The sequence below is a fragment of the Solanum tuberosum genome, unplaced genomic scaffold (genome assembly GCF_000226075.1).
Source record: "Solanum tuberosum cultivar DM 1-3 516 R44 unplaced genomic scaffold, SolTub_3.0 scf00491, whole genome shotgun sequence".
NCBI lineage: Eukaryota > Viridiplantae > Streptophyta > Magnoliopsida > Solanales > Solanaceae > Solanum > Solanum tuberosum.
The window spans coordinates 203724-219714 of NW_006239416.1; the positions used below are offsets into that span (position 1 = coordinate 203724).

The 15991-nt window shown below is 33.5% G+C and overlaps 1 protein-coding gene and 1 long non-coding RNA gene across 6 annotated transcripts in view; both read right to left on the reverse strand.

The window, feature by feature from the left end:
* The window catches only part of LOC102601009 (uncharacterized), a 17152-nt gene extending 8489 nt beyond the window's left edge, over positions 1-8663 (reverse strand). For 2 of the 5 annotated variants that reach the window (XR_001471966.1, XR_368689.2), the window contains exons 1-5: positions 2778-4013; positions 2148-2374; positions 1509-1596; positions 1331-1405; positions 1131-1214 (exon numbers count right to left, since the gene is read on the reverse strand). This is a non-coding gene — a long non-coding RNA (uncharacterized lncRNA). Of the gene's footprint in view, positions 1-1130; positions 1215-1330; positions 1406-1508; positions 1597-2147; positions 2375-2777; positions 4014-4861; positions 5390-8594 lie in introns of those variants that run through there. The other 3 variants (XR_001471969.1, XR_001471968.1, XR_001471967.1) reach the window with 3 other exon arrangements.
* A 1424-nt stretch (positions 8664-10087) lies between these two features.
* LOC102601239 (histone H2B) lies at positions 10088-10746 on the reverse strand. The gene has a single exon (XM_006364383.2). The coding sequence runs from the start codon at positions 10683-10685 to the stop codon at positions 10260-10262; it is 426 nt and encodes a 141-aa protein (XP_006364445.1). The 5' UTR covers positions 10686-10746; the 3' UTR covers positions 10088-10259.
* Between the last annotated feature and the right edge of the window lie 5245 nt (positions 10747-15991).

Here is a 15991-nt window from a genome sequence, read left to right on the forward strand (position 1 = left end):
GTGTCATTTTATAATCATACGTGTCATTTTATAATTATTTTTAAAATTATGTGTCAGGCGTTTGTGATACACACACAATTGAGTAGTAAAAAATGTGTTTAAAATGTTGTGTTTCGATGGGTTCAGGGGTTCAGATGACAAGGGACAAGTAGAAGGGTTCACAATACAAACACATACAAGTTCAAGGGTCCACCAGACCATTTTGCCTATGGAAATCGATTCCCCTTTTCCAGGTTAAGATTAAAATAAGCATCTATGGTATTAGCACAAAGGGAACCAGCCTGGACAATTTAGTGGTGTCTTCCGAGATGAAAAAGGATTGTGTTTAAGTAGCTAGTGGAGTGATATTGAGGTTCAAGACGATGCGATTTCTAGACTTGAGTTCTTGAGGCCTGGGTTGAACCAATGCAAGAAATGAGAGCCACATGCAAAAAAGTTGATTGTGGAGTCGAATAATGTTATGCTTGTTCAATATGTTAATGATCCCCGAGCCAAATGAAATAACTATGCAGAGGTTGAAGGAAATTTCCAACTTGCTGAAATGTATAACTTGTGCAGTTTACCATGTCATTGAAGAAGGCCAATGAAGCTGCTAGAGACTGCTCTGACAGACGGATAACTTTGTTTTGGATTCAAGGGGTAAGGTGAATCTTTATAGGGCCAGCCAAGGTTTCAAACTCAATTTGCATTTTATAGAAAATGATCCTTTTAGTTTGTCAAAGTTTGGAGGGACTGATTAGCCTTTGTCTAATTGTGTTTTTTTAATGTTTAGGACAATATACTTGTGTCTTTTACTAGCTATATTTAATAGAATTGCTTCTCTGTTTGGGTGTTAGAAGTTTGTGTGATTGGAAATTTGGCATGATCCTATATCATGGAGAGATTGGAAGGAAGTACAAGTTGGTGAATATCAATATCAAATAAGGGGAGAAAAAGAGAGAGGAGGACAATGATGGTGCAGCAACGTAGCAAATGCTGAAACTGTTTTTCTCAAGTCATGTCTAACACAAACACATGGATGGACCTTTTACCACCTCCATCATGCTCATACCTTATGAAGTATCTAACCTATTTAAGGGAAAAGATGTCTTGCAAGGTCCTTCGCTATAATGATTTAGGAGCAAACTCACCAAGCCTCCTCCATCATCATCATCAAAATCAGTAGTTTTAGCTCCAGCATCTTGTACTCGAACATCTTCAGCAACGGATGAAACCTGCATTGAACCAAAATAGCCAGTCAAGGCTCAGTAATACTGTCATCCAACAGTATTCAGAGAAGCAAGATCTACAGAAATTATATATCATTAACAAGTTCAGCCTATAGACATACCTTGATGGTGCGACCCACAATCTCAAGCTTGCAATTCAAACTTTGAGATGCCTTTGCATGTTCAAGTTGAGCAAACTAAGATGAACCCAAATCAAGACATAAAGGCATTACAAAAAGAAAAAAAATTATGACAGACAATATATACTGAAAAGAAATATTGCAGTTCACTAAATACTACCTTGGACAAATCCAAATCCTTTGCAATGTCCTGTTTCAGGATTTGTAGGTAATTGAACAAGCTCTACTGACCCAAAAGCTTCAAACATCTGAATACAACAGACATAATGGAAAATTAGAGGGTGTTTGGCTTAAGAGTGTTTTCAGCTCTCGAGAGTGTTTGGATATTTTAAAAACAACTTGAAAAAAGTTGGAAGTTAAAAGCAGGTATCCCTACATTTCATTTTTGATTTAAAAGTTAAAGAAGTTTGACTCTTTAAAAACTATTTTTGAAAAGCTACTTTTTTTTAACCAAAGCCAAGCAGGCCCTTAGAAACAGAAAATAAAACGTTTGGCAGAGATGGGTCTTACTGTAGCAAGGACATTGAGAAAGTCAATTATACATGCTGAAGAACAGATCAGTATTATAGAGGAAATAAAGTTCAGGCAAACACATACATGGGTGTATGTGGGTGAAATATTTGATACATACGCCCATGTTTGTGTTTGCCTAAACTTTATTTTCTCTATAACGTTAATTTGTTCTTCAGCATGTTATATTCTACAAGTAAAGGTACATCAGCATCGCAGAATATTGTGTATATAAACCTCCACCATTATATAATGCGCATGATAAGTCAATATTCTAGTGCTTTGTTACCTATCTGAGCTGTAACTCTGTCATGTTAAAATGAAGATTTCCTACATAAAGTTCTCTCAGAGGCAGCATTTGTCCCTGCCAACCCTGATCCAGCACCAGATGCGGTTGACTAAACAAGGTTCTTATCCGCTTCAGAAGGTTTTACGATGACTGGTTGGCCAAAAAGCAAGTGACCAGGTAAAGCAATAGCCATTGGCACAGACATAGCATCGTAAAACTCAATGTACCTGCATAGAAACCAATAATTTATGAACACAACTGAAACTTAATGTACCTGCATATATAGACCCCTTTCTTTGGTGCACCCATGAGATTCCTATTTTTACAAATGATTGGGTGGTATTTGTAGAAAATGTATTTGTAAGGCTCTTGGGCAGAAGACAATTGGCCGGTTTGGTCGACTTACCTCAATCGGCATCATAAAAATTATAAATCAACTAATTTTTACTTACATCTTGGTTGGATGGACGTTATGGATCGTTTCATAATGTATTGTACTGTAATTATTTTGATGAATATAATATTTGGATAGATCATATTAATTTTGTTGCTACATTTTGTCCTTTCATTAATAATATTTTTACTTCATGCAAAATATAGTGGCAGGACCAAGAAGGATAAAGAAGTAACCTGGTTAGTGACAGAAACATCCATAGAAAGTATATGACAGTGTTAGCAGTGGTAGTAGTTCTAACAGCGACCCTGATGGAAATGTCTCCAACACGGAGTTAAAATAGTCTGAGAAAAGAAGGCCAAGAACTGTTTAAGGGCGAGGTTGCAAAGTAGTCAACATTAAGGGGATTATAGATCATTTTGCTTATAAAAAGTAGTGCTCTCTACTTTAAAAAGATAGATATCACATTGACAGAACTTGTAAAACACGTTAACTAGAGAAGGAGAAGACGAACCAATGCTATGAATCTGACAAGCATGATAAAAGATCGTCTGCAAAGAAAAGATGTGATAGTTCCGGGCCTTCAATGTGAAAATGTATCTACTTTTAATATAATATAGAAAATATACTAAATTGAGTGTTTTTAGTTGGGGTATTTTAGTAATTTAACATACAAGTTAGGAAGTTACTGCTTTTAAGATAGTATAGATAGATAGATAAATAGATAGATAGATATAGAGAAGATCATTATAATAGTCACCAGTTGCTTTAAGATGGTACAAGTTATCTAACAATATCACAGCAAAAATAAAAATGATAACAAAAATTATTTGTGAGTAATAAGTTACTGATTACAAAAAAAAAAAAAAATTGTGAGTAATAGCTTTATAGATATTTAACAGCCATCAGCACACTCTTACCAAAAGGAGGAAAAGATGAAGTCCAATTAATTTGATGGAACCAACTCTCACAGTAATGGCTGGCTACAGCCAAAGTTTCAAACCGAACAAGAAACTGATTCACATTCCACAAAGCATTTAACTAAATCAAATTATGTTACTTGATGAATGTTCACAGGGTTCTTATATGTTTTCTAGAAGCAGAACCATGTGGTAACATCAACTATTCAAAGGTTAATGATTACTCTTATATTCGTATATGTTTTCTAGAAGTATTTGAAGAATAAGCAACCCCGCCCCCCACCCCCTGTTTTCAAGAAATCTATGGCTGGTTCAGATGCTGCAAAAAGTTAGAAACAAAAGTAGATGGCAGAAATATTTTATTCTCTTAAGACCATCTTCAACCCCTCTCTATTTTACCCTTCATTTCTATATTTGGAGGGTAAAATAGAAAATATCCTCTCCAACCCATCTTTATATTACTCTCTGTTATAGAGATTATAGAGATGTGAATTTCTCCAAATTTGGAGAACTACTATTCACACTCTCTATTTTACTTTTTCATTATTTTATTATTATTTCTATTATTTTGCAATGAACATATTATTTTACATATAATCCCATTAATTAAACATTTAATATTCATAATTCTTTTTAAATGTTATACGTATAATATTTTTAAAAATATATTAAATAATATATACTATACTATTTTCATCCCGAATTAATAATATGTTAATTTATTTTTTCAATTTTCGTCACTAATATAATTTGAAAATCTTCTATTTGAACAATTTTTAGCTAGACATGAAATTAAGGACAAAAATGCTCATGTTTAACTTCATAATGCATTAATAGAGCATTTACGGGAGTAATATAATAATCTTGAAAATTGAGTATTTATGTAATGTTTATGTAATTGTATTTCATTAATGATTTCACTTTTATTTGAATTGTCCATTAATTTGAATATTATGTAATATTTGCTTGCAATTATGTTATTTAAAAAATTAAAATAAAATATAATTTTATATTTTATTTTAAATAAAGAATTTGAAAAAATAAAATATTATATCACATGAAAATTATATAAAATGATTATTTGGGGAAAAAGAAGAAGAATGATTTATATTATGAAATAAGAAAATAAGAATGAAATAGAAATAATAATATAATATTGAGGAGAGAGTAAAATAGAGAATTGGGTTGGAGTTGATTGTATGAGAAAATAGAGAACTCTATATTTAGAGAGTAAAATAGAGTATAGGGTTGGAGATGCCCTTAGCTTTCCTGCTTGAAATAGAAGTGGTGGTAACTTGGTAACGATATTGTTGCCACTGAAGGAACCTCCCTGCTTTCACACAACTATAAGCAGTCTAGCAAACCTGCAGAGAAAGACAACTTGATGTGTCAGATCTAACCTGTTCTTAGAGTTTTCCTTGAAGTGTCACCTGAAGCCCAAGCTTGATCATCTTTCCCTATCTGGATTCTAGAAAATAATGACAAAACACAAAGCAAGAGGAGAGATTGAGATTGTGGAAATAAAAATGTCAGCAAGCCGTCTCATAGAGGATATCCAAAGAGAGGACTTGGAAGCATGAATTGTGGAATATTATTGAAGTAAATGTAGCTATACAGTTTTAAACCTTAGAAGAGGAAGAAATCACAGAAGAAGTAACCATATTGAAGGCAGTTGATGCAATGTATAACCATGGAAATAATATTATCTGTACAGATGCCAAGACAACATAAATGTAGCACTCTAATCAAAGTTTTATATTGGAATGATATTAAGTGAAGGTTTTCAAGTGGCATTACATAAACAGCATTTTTTCAAATATGTTTTCTTTCATATTATCCTTCCAATCAACTAGACTGCTTGCTAGCCCCCATCTGATTGCTCAATCTGATCATTCAGAACTCTGAACCCACCACCCCGGCTCCAGAACCTTCAACCATAGATAAATATATTCACTGCATCAAGTCATTGCAATGAAATCTAAAACATAAAAGTAAGTTCTTTATGCCAGAGTTCTTGCATGAATTTGAAGTAACAGATTGCAGATAGAAACTGGGTTTGTACAATAATAGGAATATCCCAATTCCAGAGGATGTCATGTACTAATTTAAACTCCACAAGAATGCTTCTGAAAAACATTCCAGAACTTAAAAGCTAATCTTGCATTAAACTCTCTTCTATTTTATTAGACCTGCTGTCAACTTTGACCTGTCGCAAAAGCTTGACATACATAAACAAAAATCTTTACAATCTTTATATTATAATACAAAACTCTCTTCTTTTTTTGTAGGGTGACCATTTAAAACTTTACCTTTCTCAAAAAAGAAAAAAAAAAAACTCATTCGCATGATTCTGAGTGCAATATCACATATTCATACTTCTTTCACAATACCAATTATTTTAATACAACTACAAGAACATCATATACAACAACCCATTCACACTTCTTTTTCTTAATCTCTACTATAGACAGCACCAACGGTCAAGTCAAGACAAGGGACAGAAGGTGGTATTATTTAACCAACAAGGTATCATGTACGTAATTGTAATGCTTTACCTTCTCTTCTTAATCTTCAGTTTTCTAATCCTGCACTACAAGAGTTCTCCTCCTTGTTTCATAAGCTAACCTAAGAAGGCGTGGTACCAAAGCCGAAGGCAGATTAACTTCTCACTTAAAAGACCCACACGACATAAGCAGCCATAGCCTGTTATCAAGAAAATGATCAAAATGGTCCTTGATGTATCTCCTTGACAAATATAGTCCTTACTGTATATGGAAAGGTAACAAGTTTGGTTTGAAACCATAAATCTGATAGAATTTGTAAAAGGGCCGTTAAATCTAACAAAATTTTCATGTGTGCTTGGCAACAACCTGTAAGCAACCTCACCATCACCCAAAACAACCACGCTCACTGGCCACCTTAATCACCAGTACCTTCCTCCACGAAAAAAACACCAATAATCAACTGGCAACCTTCACCCCCCCCCCCTTCTCGTCTTCTACCTCCATCTACTACTACCCTTCTATCTGAAACAAACCTCCCTTTCCACCACCAGTAACCCCATGCTGAAAAACACATCGAAATCCAAGAACTACCAGTAAATCATCTGGGGAAACCTACAATCTTCATCACTGGAAAAGCAAAAAGGGCTTTTTGGCCGAGAAATCAGCAGCAGCAAAATCACCAGAAAATTTCCCATCGGGGACCTCCTATTTGTATCTTCTCATCCCTCTTACCTTCCCAAAGACCATCTTAATGGAAACATCCACCAAAACTTTCAGGTTTGAAGTGTCACTCTGGATTCGGTTGGCTGGAAATACTCATCGGGAAGTACCTATTTTGATGCCTTTGTCTCAAAGGCCATTGTCATTGTTGCTCCGTCCGTTCGTGCTTGACTGTCTGTCTCATTGTCGCAGCCATAAACCGACTTAAGTGTTGGCACGTGAGTTCATGGACAAAAATGTTAACTTTAACACCTTTTTTTGAAAATTCTGCTCTATTTAGAGCTTTGGACCAAATACGTCACCTTTTCACATACATTACAGACTGTAACTGTCAACTAAAGCAGCCCAATACATTGATGATCATTTTCTCCTTGTTTTCTCCTTATATGTACAAATAATGAACATATGTAACCACTTTGACAGACAATACTAGAAGGAGCAAAAAATCCAAATGAACAAGATAACATCCACAATAGGATGTCAGCCTGGCTTCACCTACTTCTAATATTCTTATTTCTGCCTAGGATAAGATTAGGATCTTCAAAAACTCAAACTTCCATTAATCTAAAAAACTTTTATGCCCACCTCAATCATACTCCAAATATTTTTCTCCATTCTGCTACTAAGACTGATTTTCAGCTTAAAGAGGAAAATACCTCTACTTTAACTTTATATCCTTCATTTTAATGCATCGGCAAAAGAAGTCGGACATATATAATGAAAAAGGGAATGAGAGAGGACATGGACTTGCATGTCTTCAAAGCTAGATTTCATCACATTCAGCCATTAATCAAGAAAGAAAAAAGGCTAAGAGACACTACAGCCTCCTAAACTTTACACTTTATTGACATCCATTTTATTCCAATAGTAGAGAATCTGTCTTTTTAAGGCAAATTAGGACTTCTCTAATAGAGTTTTGTCCAAATCTTAAACTTATTTCTAGTCTACACAAACATATAAATCTCACACTTCGATCCATTTTGTTCTTTTTTCCTATGTCTCTAGTGACCATTATCTTTATTTTCTACAAATAATTTTTTTTTACAACAGAAAATTTTCAGGTCCTTGCTGAATGAAAAACCCACCCTTCAAACATGTTATTTAGATCCCATTCTTTAGTATAAATAAGGCCACAAGGATTCCTACTAGAAAGATAAAAGGAAAACATGTGTAAGATAGATGCACTATATTATTTGTTACAACATAAATGAAGAAAAACAGGAGATAATTACACAAAAAATTCTCATTGTTATCGCAGATCTGGTACAATGGCGGTCCCCCCCACAATGGCATGGACTTTCCATAATTCATCTTCATATGCCATAATAGTTTGGTACATGCTTCCTAGCTATGTTTGCTTGGACTCTTCAAAAATACCGCTAGGTGTGTGCCGGATCCTCCAAAAGCTATGTATTTTGAAGGATCCAACACGCAACGACGGCATTTTTGGAGGGTCCGAGTAACATAGCTTCCTAGTACAGGCTGGTATAAAACCATCACGACCCAAAATATCAAATTCTTAGAGTGTATTACAACTTCATAATATTTCAATAATGACACATCTTAATAGGTATAATTTGGTTGGACAAAATGGATAAAGAATAAAAATGGTAGGTGATGCAAGAAAAGAAAATAGAAACATAGGTATTGAGAAAAAAAGCATATGCTAAGATAATGAACAATGAGAGATATGGGTACTAAAGACATTCAAAATAAGGATAGAAAGAAGACTATAACAGTGTCATGTACTTCCCTATAGATCTAACAGCAACCCTTATGGAAATGTCTCCAACACTAAGTTAAAATAGTCTGAGAAAAGAAGGCCAAGAACTGTTTAAGGCAATGTGGGCAAGCTCAGTAATAGCTAATAACAGCAACTAAAGGGAGGTGCGAATGATGAATCTCTTACTTGCTGTCCCAAGATATATATTCACCATAAAAGCTGCAACTCCCTACCAAAACAGTAACAAAGTACTCCTGAAACAATTACCTAATCAATTTCAGTGTCTACACACACAAACAGAGAATCTATTTATCTTTTGGAAAGTACACAAACAACACAATATTTAATAAACATCACACATAATTGATATTAGAAGACCTTATCCCTCTTTCAAAGTTCAAATAATTAATTTTACCTTAAAAAACATTGTGCACATCCAGTACCACATCCAAAGATAAAACATTATGAGAGAAACTGAACAATCAAATGTCTATCAAAATTCTACAAATGTGACATAAAAGTAGGGGAGAGGATCGACATAGACATTCATGATAGTAGGTAAAAATAAAACTAAAATCTCGAAATGCTCATCCTTTATCAATTCTTTATATTAATTACCTTGACAAATGTTATTCATCCTTGAATCCCAAACACATTTTCTGAATAAACAGAAGACTGAGCAACCACTAAGCAAAATGTGTTCACATAAACAAATACACAAAAATATTTACATCACCTATCAAGTCACATCCTAACCAAGTAAATTTGGTTTTAATCCTGGACACACTTAGATTGACTGAACCATGTAGAACTTCTCATACGGAAATCTCTAAGCAGACCAGACAAAAGTAAATTCTCAGTCTAGTTCTCTAATAGGAAAACTAGAATTCATGACCAAACTGTACAAGGGTTTGGAAATCAAACCAGCGAAATTAACAGTACTAGCTAATCCAGTTATGTCAGATTGAAGGACTAATCAAAAATTATATTATCTAGTTTGAACCTCTGATAACTGTTTTTGAGTTTCTGGGAAAAACAAATGCAAGGTTCTTTATGATTCCGGGATCAATACGTCTGTATGTAAATACTCTTCGTGTCTTCCAAGTTCCAATGATGGATTTTGCACTTACAAAGAGTATGTGTCATCAAATTATCATTCTTGGTGAACATAATAGGATTTTGCACTTCAACAAGACCTAGTACTAGTTCACCAGCAAGCTAATGTGTTCAACTAAACCAGCAACCATAAAGTACTAGTCCATCAGTCTCTCCCAGTTGGACACCAAGGACTTTAGAAACAAAGGATAATATGCATATAACACAAACAACCAAAACAAAAAAGTCTCCTTGTATAATCATGGCAATTAATTAGAACAAATGAAAATGAAAATATTAGAAGCTACTAAAACCACACTTTTGTGACTGAATTTTAGTGCCCAAGAAATTGGAAAAGAAAGTAGAAACATTTCAGTAATTGAAGAGCCAACAGACACCAGAGTCACCAAAGGGATGTTAATGCTGTAGGAAAAGGGTCAATTCTCTCGGTCAAGCAACATGTAGAGATTGAACAGCCAGCTCAGTAAGCATAGAACAGCAGCATTGGAGAATCATCAGACAATAGAGTTGGAACTTAACAAGGAAATTAACAACAACAACACACCAAGCAAATTAATAAGAAATTTAACAGAGAAAATTAAAAATTCTTCATTCAAGGAATAGCTATGAATAGCTGTCATAATGTTCAATAGAAACCCTAATGGCACATTTTTTACATCTACAAACCCTAATCAAGACGATAGATAAAACACAACCCCCTAATCAAGACAATAGATAAAACAACCCTAAAACTGATTAAGAGCTGGTAAATTTGGTAACAGCCTTTGTACCCTCGGATACAGCATGCTTAGCCAATTCACCAGGGAGCACCAATCTGACAGCAGTCTGGATCTCCCGAGAAGTAATAGTAGGCTTCTTGTTATAGCGAGCAAGACGAGAAGATTCTTGGGCAAGTTTCTCAAAAATGTCATTGATAAAGCTGTTCATAATACCCATAGCCTTGCTAGAGATACCAATGTCAGGGTGAACCTGTTTCAGCACTTTAAAAATGTAGATCTTGTAGGTTTCCACGGACTTCTTTACCCTCTTTTTCTTCTTGTCTCCTGCAGCTGCTGCGCCATCCTTGGGCAGCTTCTTGCCTGCTTTTGGCTTCTTCTCTGCTGGTGCCTTCTCTGCGGCTGGCTTCTTCTCCGCTGGTTTCTTCTCGGCCTTTGGTGCCATTGTTTGCAAAGCTAGAGAAAGTGAGAAAGGATAATTTAGGAGAAGATGAAGATGAATTTGGTGAAGAGAATTAAGGGAGGGGTTCGTTTATATAGTGGTTCGGTAGAAAGTTCTTATTGGTTTAGATGGACTGACGCGGATCGTGGATTGTAGCCGTTGGATTTGCAAACCAATCAACGGTGCAGGATAGTTGTGAACTTAAAGTGAAGTGTAATTGATTTGAGGTTGAGGAATAATTTGAAATTTTGAAAATTTGTCTGCTTCCTCTTTCATTTTGGTGGTAATTTAATTAAATAAAGTAAAATAAATGTCAAATAACTACTTTTATCGGATTTAGACTTTTAACTATTTAAAAACTTATCAATTTTACACTTATCGATTTTAGTCTTTTAAGTATTCAAAAATTTATCAGTTTTGATCTCATAACTATATAGCCCGTTTGGCCATAGATTTCCCAAATAATATTTAGGAAAAAATTTAGCAAATAGTGTTTGTCCATGCAATTTGTCATTATTTGGCAAATATCCCAAATTCCCAAATACTAGTTTTTTCTAGTATTTGGGCCAAATCTCATTATTTGGGATCTTTTGAAAATTAAATTTTACACCAAATTTTTATCTTTTACAAAAACACCCTCTATAGTAGTTGTTTGCATTGCATTACATATTTTTTTACGTGAACACCAAAGTAGTGATTAAATATTCAGTGAATATGAAAGTGGTGATATGGTTGTTGATGAAAATGATGAACAATCGGCTCAGGGTAACAAAGTCATATGTTTTTTCTACTTCATGATATATGGAATGATGTTTGTTGCACTCACTCCAAACTACCACATTGCTTCAGTGTCATGGACACGACTTGTTATTTGTTGCAACGAAGATCCAACTGACTTGTAATACAAACTTATGGTTAGTTTTGATAGTTTTAAAAACTTTTGGGTATAAATCATATTTTTCTAAAAAAGTGAAATATATTTCTCAAATACTATGGCTAAACACATAGTGAAATTTCACCCAAATAATATTTGCCAAGAATATTTGGAAATCTATGACCAAACGCTAGCTTACCGGTTTTACTCCTTTAAATATTCAAAAACTTATCAGGTTTGGTCTTTATCCATTTTTTATACAAATAGCTTAGGTTTATATTAACGGAACTATTCATTAAATTAAATCTTTTTAACCCATTTTTTAAGTTGTTTCTTTATCTCGCTACTTTTTCTTCAAATTACTCTTATGAAAAGAACAATAACCTCAACGATTCAAAATAAAATTAATGAGAAAAGACGATTTAAGTCCTAATTTTATTCAATGAAGGACAAAATGAAGCATATAATTATTGCTAATGACTTGAATATGTTGTGTTCCCTTGGTTAACGGTTCATAATCTACATGAATTTTTTTAATTTTATTTTTCATACAAAAGAAAAATAAGGGATTTAATCTTATTACTCAATTTCTCTATAAAATGAATAGAATAATAAAATCAATCTATTTTTAAAAAAAAACATAAAAAATAATTGCAAACCTACCATTTAATAAATTTTAACTTCTGAAAATTAAACAAATTGCTTTTAATAAAGTCGTTGGAGTACAAATTTTGAATTCAACGGATAATAATTTTTTTTCTCTTTATAATAAAGTTTAGCATATTCAAGTCATTAGTAGCATTATTAATATGCTTCATTTTATCACCCGTTGAATAAAATAATGACTTATATTTTCTTTCCTCGTGATTTTATTTTGAATCGCTGAGGTTAAAGTTCTTTGCATAAGGGTAATTTGAAGTAAAAGTAGCGGGGAAAGAGAAACAATTGAAAAAATGGATAAAGGATTTAATTTCTCAAGACATGGATTCCGTTAATATAAACATATGTTATTTGTATAATAAATGGACAGAGACCAAACCTAATAAGTTTTTAAATATTTAAAGGACTAAAATCGATAAATGTATAGTTAATGAACTAAAACCGATAAATGTATAGTTAAGTGACCAAATCTGATAAGTTTTTGAATAGTTGAAGGACTAAATTCGACAAAAGTATAGTTAAGAGATCATTTTAGACCTACTTCTATAGTTAAGGGACTATTTCTGGCATTTTCTCGTGTTCAAATCAACTACTTCACTTTTTATTTATTCCATCTATCTTTCCATTAATAGATTAATTATTCATGTAATTACACTCAACTCAAAATACACTTTTTATTTAAAATTGAACAGTGTTGTTTTCATACTATGAAAATTCTACACTTACATCTTCTACGAGGTATATTTATAACTAGGTATGTTATGCTTGGCGTGATTTCATACTATGCTATTTGATCAAGATTTGAAATAACCTTGAATCTATTCAACACCTCTACCCATTTGAATTTAAACTTTTTGAGCACTTTTTTGACAATCAGCTAAAATATAAAATGTGTGTAATACATTTGCAATGATGTGGCAAATTGACAATCAATGACGTACATGTAGCATTTTGAGGGGGGAAAATAAAGAAAAAATTGAAGTCTACGTCGATCCGTCTACACATCTAATGATTCATGGCATGCTTAGGAATTAGTTGCATATGTTAATATCCCGATCAACTAATTCATCTCATGAATTGCACAGAAACTTGGAAAATGCCTCAATTTGATCATTGTGTCTCGTATTCAATTTTGATGAGCTAGAGAACTCGACATGTTGGTCAACAAGTGAAAAAGGTGCAAATTTGTTATTCAAATGTCGCCTCGTCCACTAGTCACTGTCGTTATCGCCTTCCAATTCTCATAATCCAACGATTTCGTTTTTCAAATTTGATTTTTTTTTAAGTTGAAAATTGCAAATTGTTTATACACAAAAGTTGATCGAAACAAAACATAGAGAAATGAGGAAGGAGAGGTGATTCATTTTTTTAAAATTTTAAATCTGATTTATTTGGGGTGCAAAGGAAGAAATAGAGTAATCATTGTATGTGTCTCCATTTTTTCGATGAATAAGATCATAGTCTCCGTCACATTTAAATAAAATGAAGAATGATATAGTAATGGTGTTTTCCTATTGAAAATGACAAAGGTGAGGGAGAAGGAGAGGTGACTGAAGAAAAAAGAATGGTGGATGGTGGCAGTGGAAACATCAACGGCAACGGTAGCAATGCTGGTGGTGTTGGAAAAAGCTATGGCTAAGGAAAAAGGAAGAAGGAAGGGATTTTAAAAAAATTAATTAAAAGTATGTTTCTACGCGCTTAATGTATGTGTATTTCATCTTCCTTTCCACGTCAACAAAAAGTATCTAATATGTGCTTATTTTGAAAAATGAAAGTGTTTAATAGGAACAAGTCCTAAATAAAGTATCAAAGTAAAATATGCGGACAACTTTTAAGGGTTCTATATGACTTAAGCCTATTATGTGTGAAAAATTAAAAAGAGCATGACAAAGTTTTGTTGGATGAGACACTTATTAGAAAGAGATGCCAGTCATGCTTTCATAAACTCTTAAATGAAGAGAGAGACAAAGACATTTTGATGGGGTGCTAGGAGATTTAAAGCACTGCGTGAGTTGTCGTAATTTTGAATATTGTAGGGGTATGATGGGTGATGAGGTTAAGAGTGTTATTCGTAGAATAAGTAGGAAAAGCATGATTGGACAAGACAATATCCCAATGGAATGTTGGAAGAGCACGGACAAGACAATACCGAAGTGACTGACTAGGTTATTTAATGTTATTTTAAGAACAAAAAAATGTCTGAGTAATAGAGGTAAAGTACCATGGTTCCATTGTAGAAGAACAATGATGACATTCAAAATTGCAACAACTATATACATACGGTTATCAAGTTGTGCAATCACACTTTAAAAATATGGGAAAGAATGGTAAAGATGACAATGAGGAGGAGCGTGTCTATTGTTGAGAACCGATTTGAATTTATGTCAGGGCAATCGACTACAAAGTCATTCATTAGGTGAAGAGACTGGTGGAATAGTCAGAGAGAGGAAATAAAACTTACACATGATGTTTATTGATAAAAATAGGACATACGAAATAGTATCGAGTATGTTCTATGGAGATGCTTAAAGGCTGAAGGTGTACATGTAGAGCATACTAAGGGATTAAAGACATGTACAATGAATCCAAGACTAGAGTAAGTGTGGTGGGAGAGACTTGGAGTACTTTTCAATGATGATATCTACAAGAAACTTGACTTTTAACGACCATGTCATAACGAAGGGACAAAAATTCGGTCGTTATAAATTTACTTATAACAACCAAAAAATTCCGGTCGGTAATACCATATATGTTAAAAAGAAAAGCGTTAATTATTGATTTATATATTTTTTTAAATAATAGGACCTGGGGTCATCATTTTGTTTTTTATATTTTTCTACTTTGTATAAGCGGCCAACAAGGTTTTTTTTTGTACTTTCAAGCATACTCACACCTGCCGCTTTTCACATAGGAACACCATAAGCAGTTTACATTGTTTCTGTTGGATTTGCTCGGGTTTAAATCGTTTCTTTCGATATCTTTCACTGTCGGATCTGCTCAAGTTTTCTCCGTGTCTCTTTCCATGTATGTCTTCTAGGTTTATTGATTGAAGTGTTGATGGTTTGATTTGGAATTCTGTTTCTGTGTTTGATCTTGCCTCTTGGTTGGATTTATTTCTCTTCGGTGTGATTTGGCCTTTTGGGATGTACATTCTGCAATTTATGCTTCTAGAGTGCTTTTAAAATGGAGTTATGCAAAAAAAGTTTTTCTATTGCTCAACTCCATTCCACTTATTTGTAAAGTTATGAAATTTTGTTTAATTTATAGGTCATCTAGATAAATTCTTTGTAACTGGGAAGTATAGTTTAAGTATTAGTTTGTTGGCATGTTTAATCTGAAAATAGGAATTTGTAGTTATGAATCCCATGCTTTACTTTTGGTGCAGGAAATGAAGTTTTAAAAGCTGAACAATTTCTTGAGACCATTATCAACAGTATTTGTCACTTGCGAGCTTATTATAAACCTACATCAAGTGATTCATACTTCTAGAATTGTGAGACCACATAATTAATAAGTTTAAGTTGTTAGAGATGACACTACTTATATTTGTTTAAACATGTCTTCAACATACCTCCTCACGTGCAAGCCTAATATTTTTCATGGGTTGCCTTCAAAGTTTGCCATATGGGTGTATCTCAGAACTAATAAAGCCTCATAGATAATACAGAGCAAGAGAAAGATAGATAAAGCTGAGATGAGGCATAAGACGCAAACAATTTGAGTGGGATTAAAGGTTTGAGTTCGTACACCATATCAAGATCATCATTTTACAGTA

Coding starts and splice junctions, on each gene's coding strand:
- LOC102601239 (XM_006364383.2), bottom strand. CDS start 10,685: ATGGCACCAAAGGCCGAGAAGAAACCAGCGGAGAAGAAGCCAGCCGCA.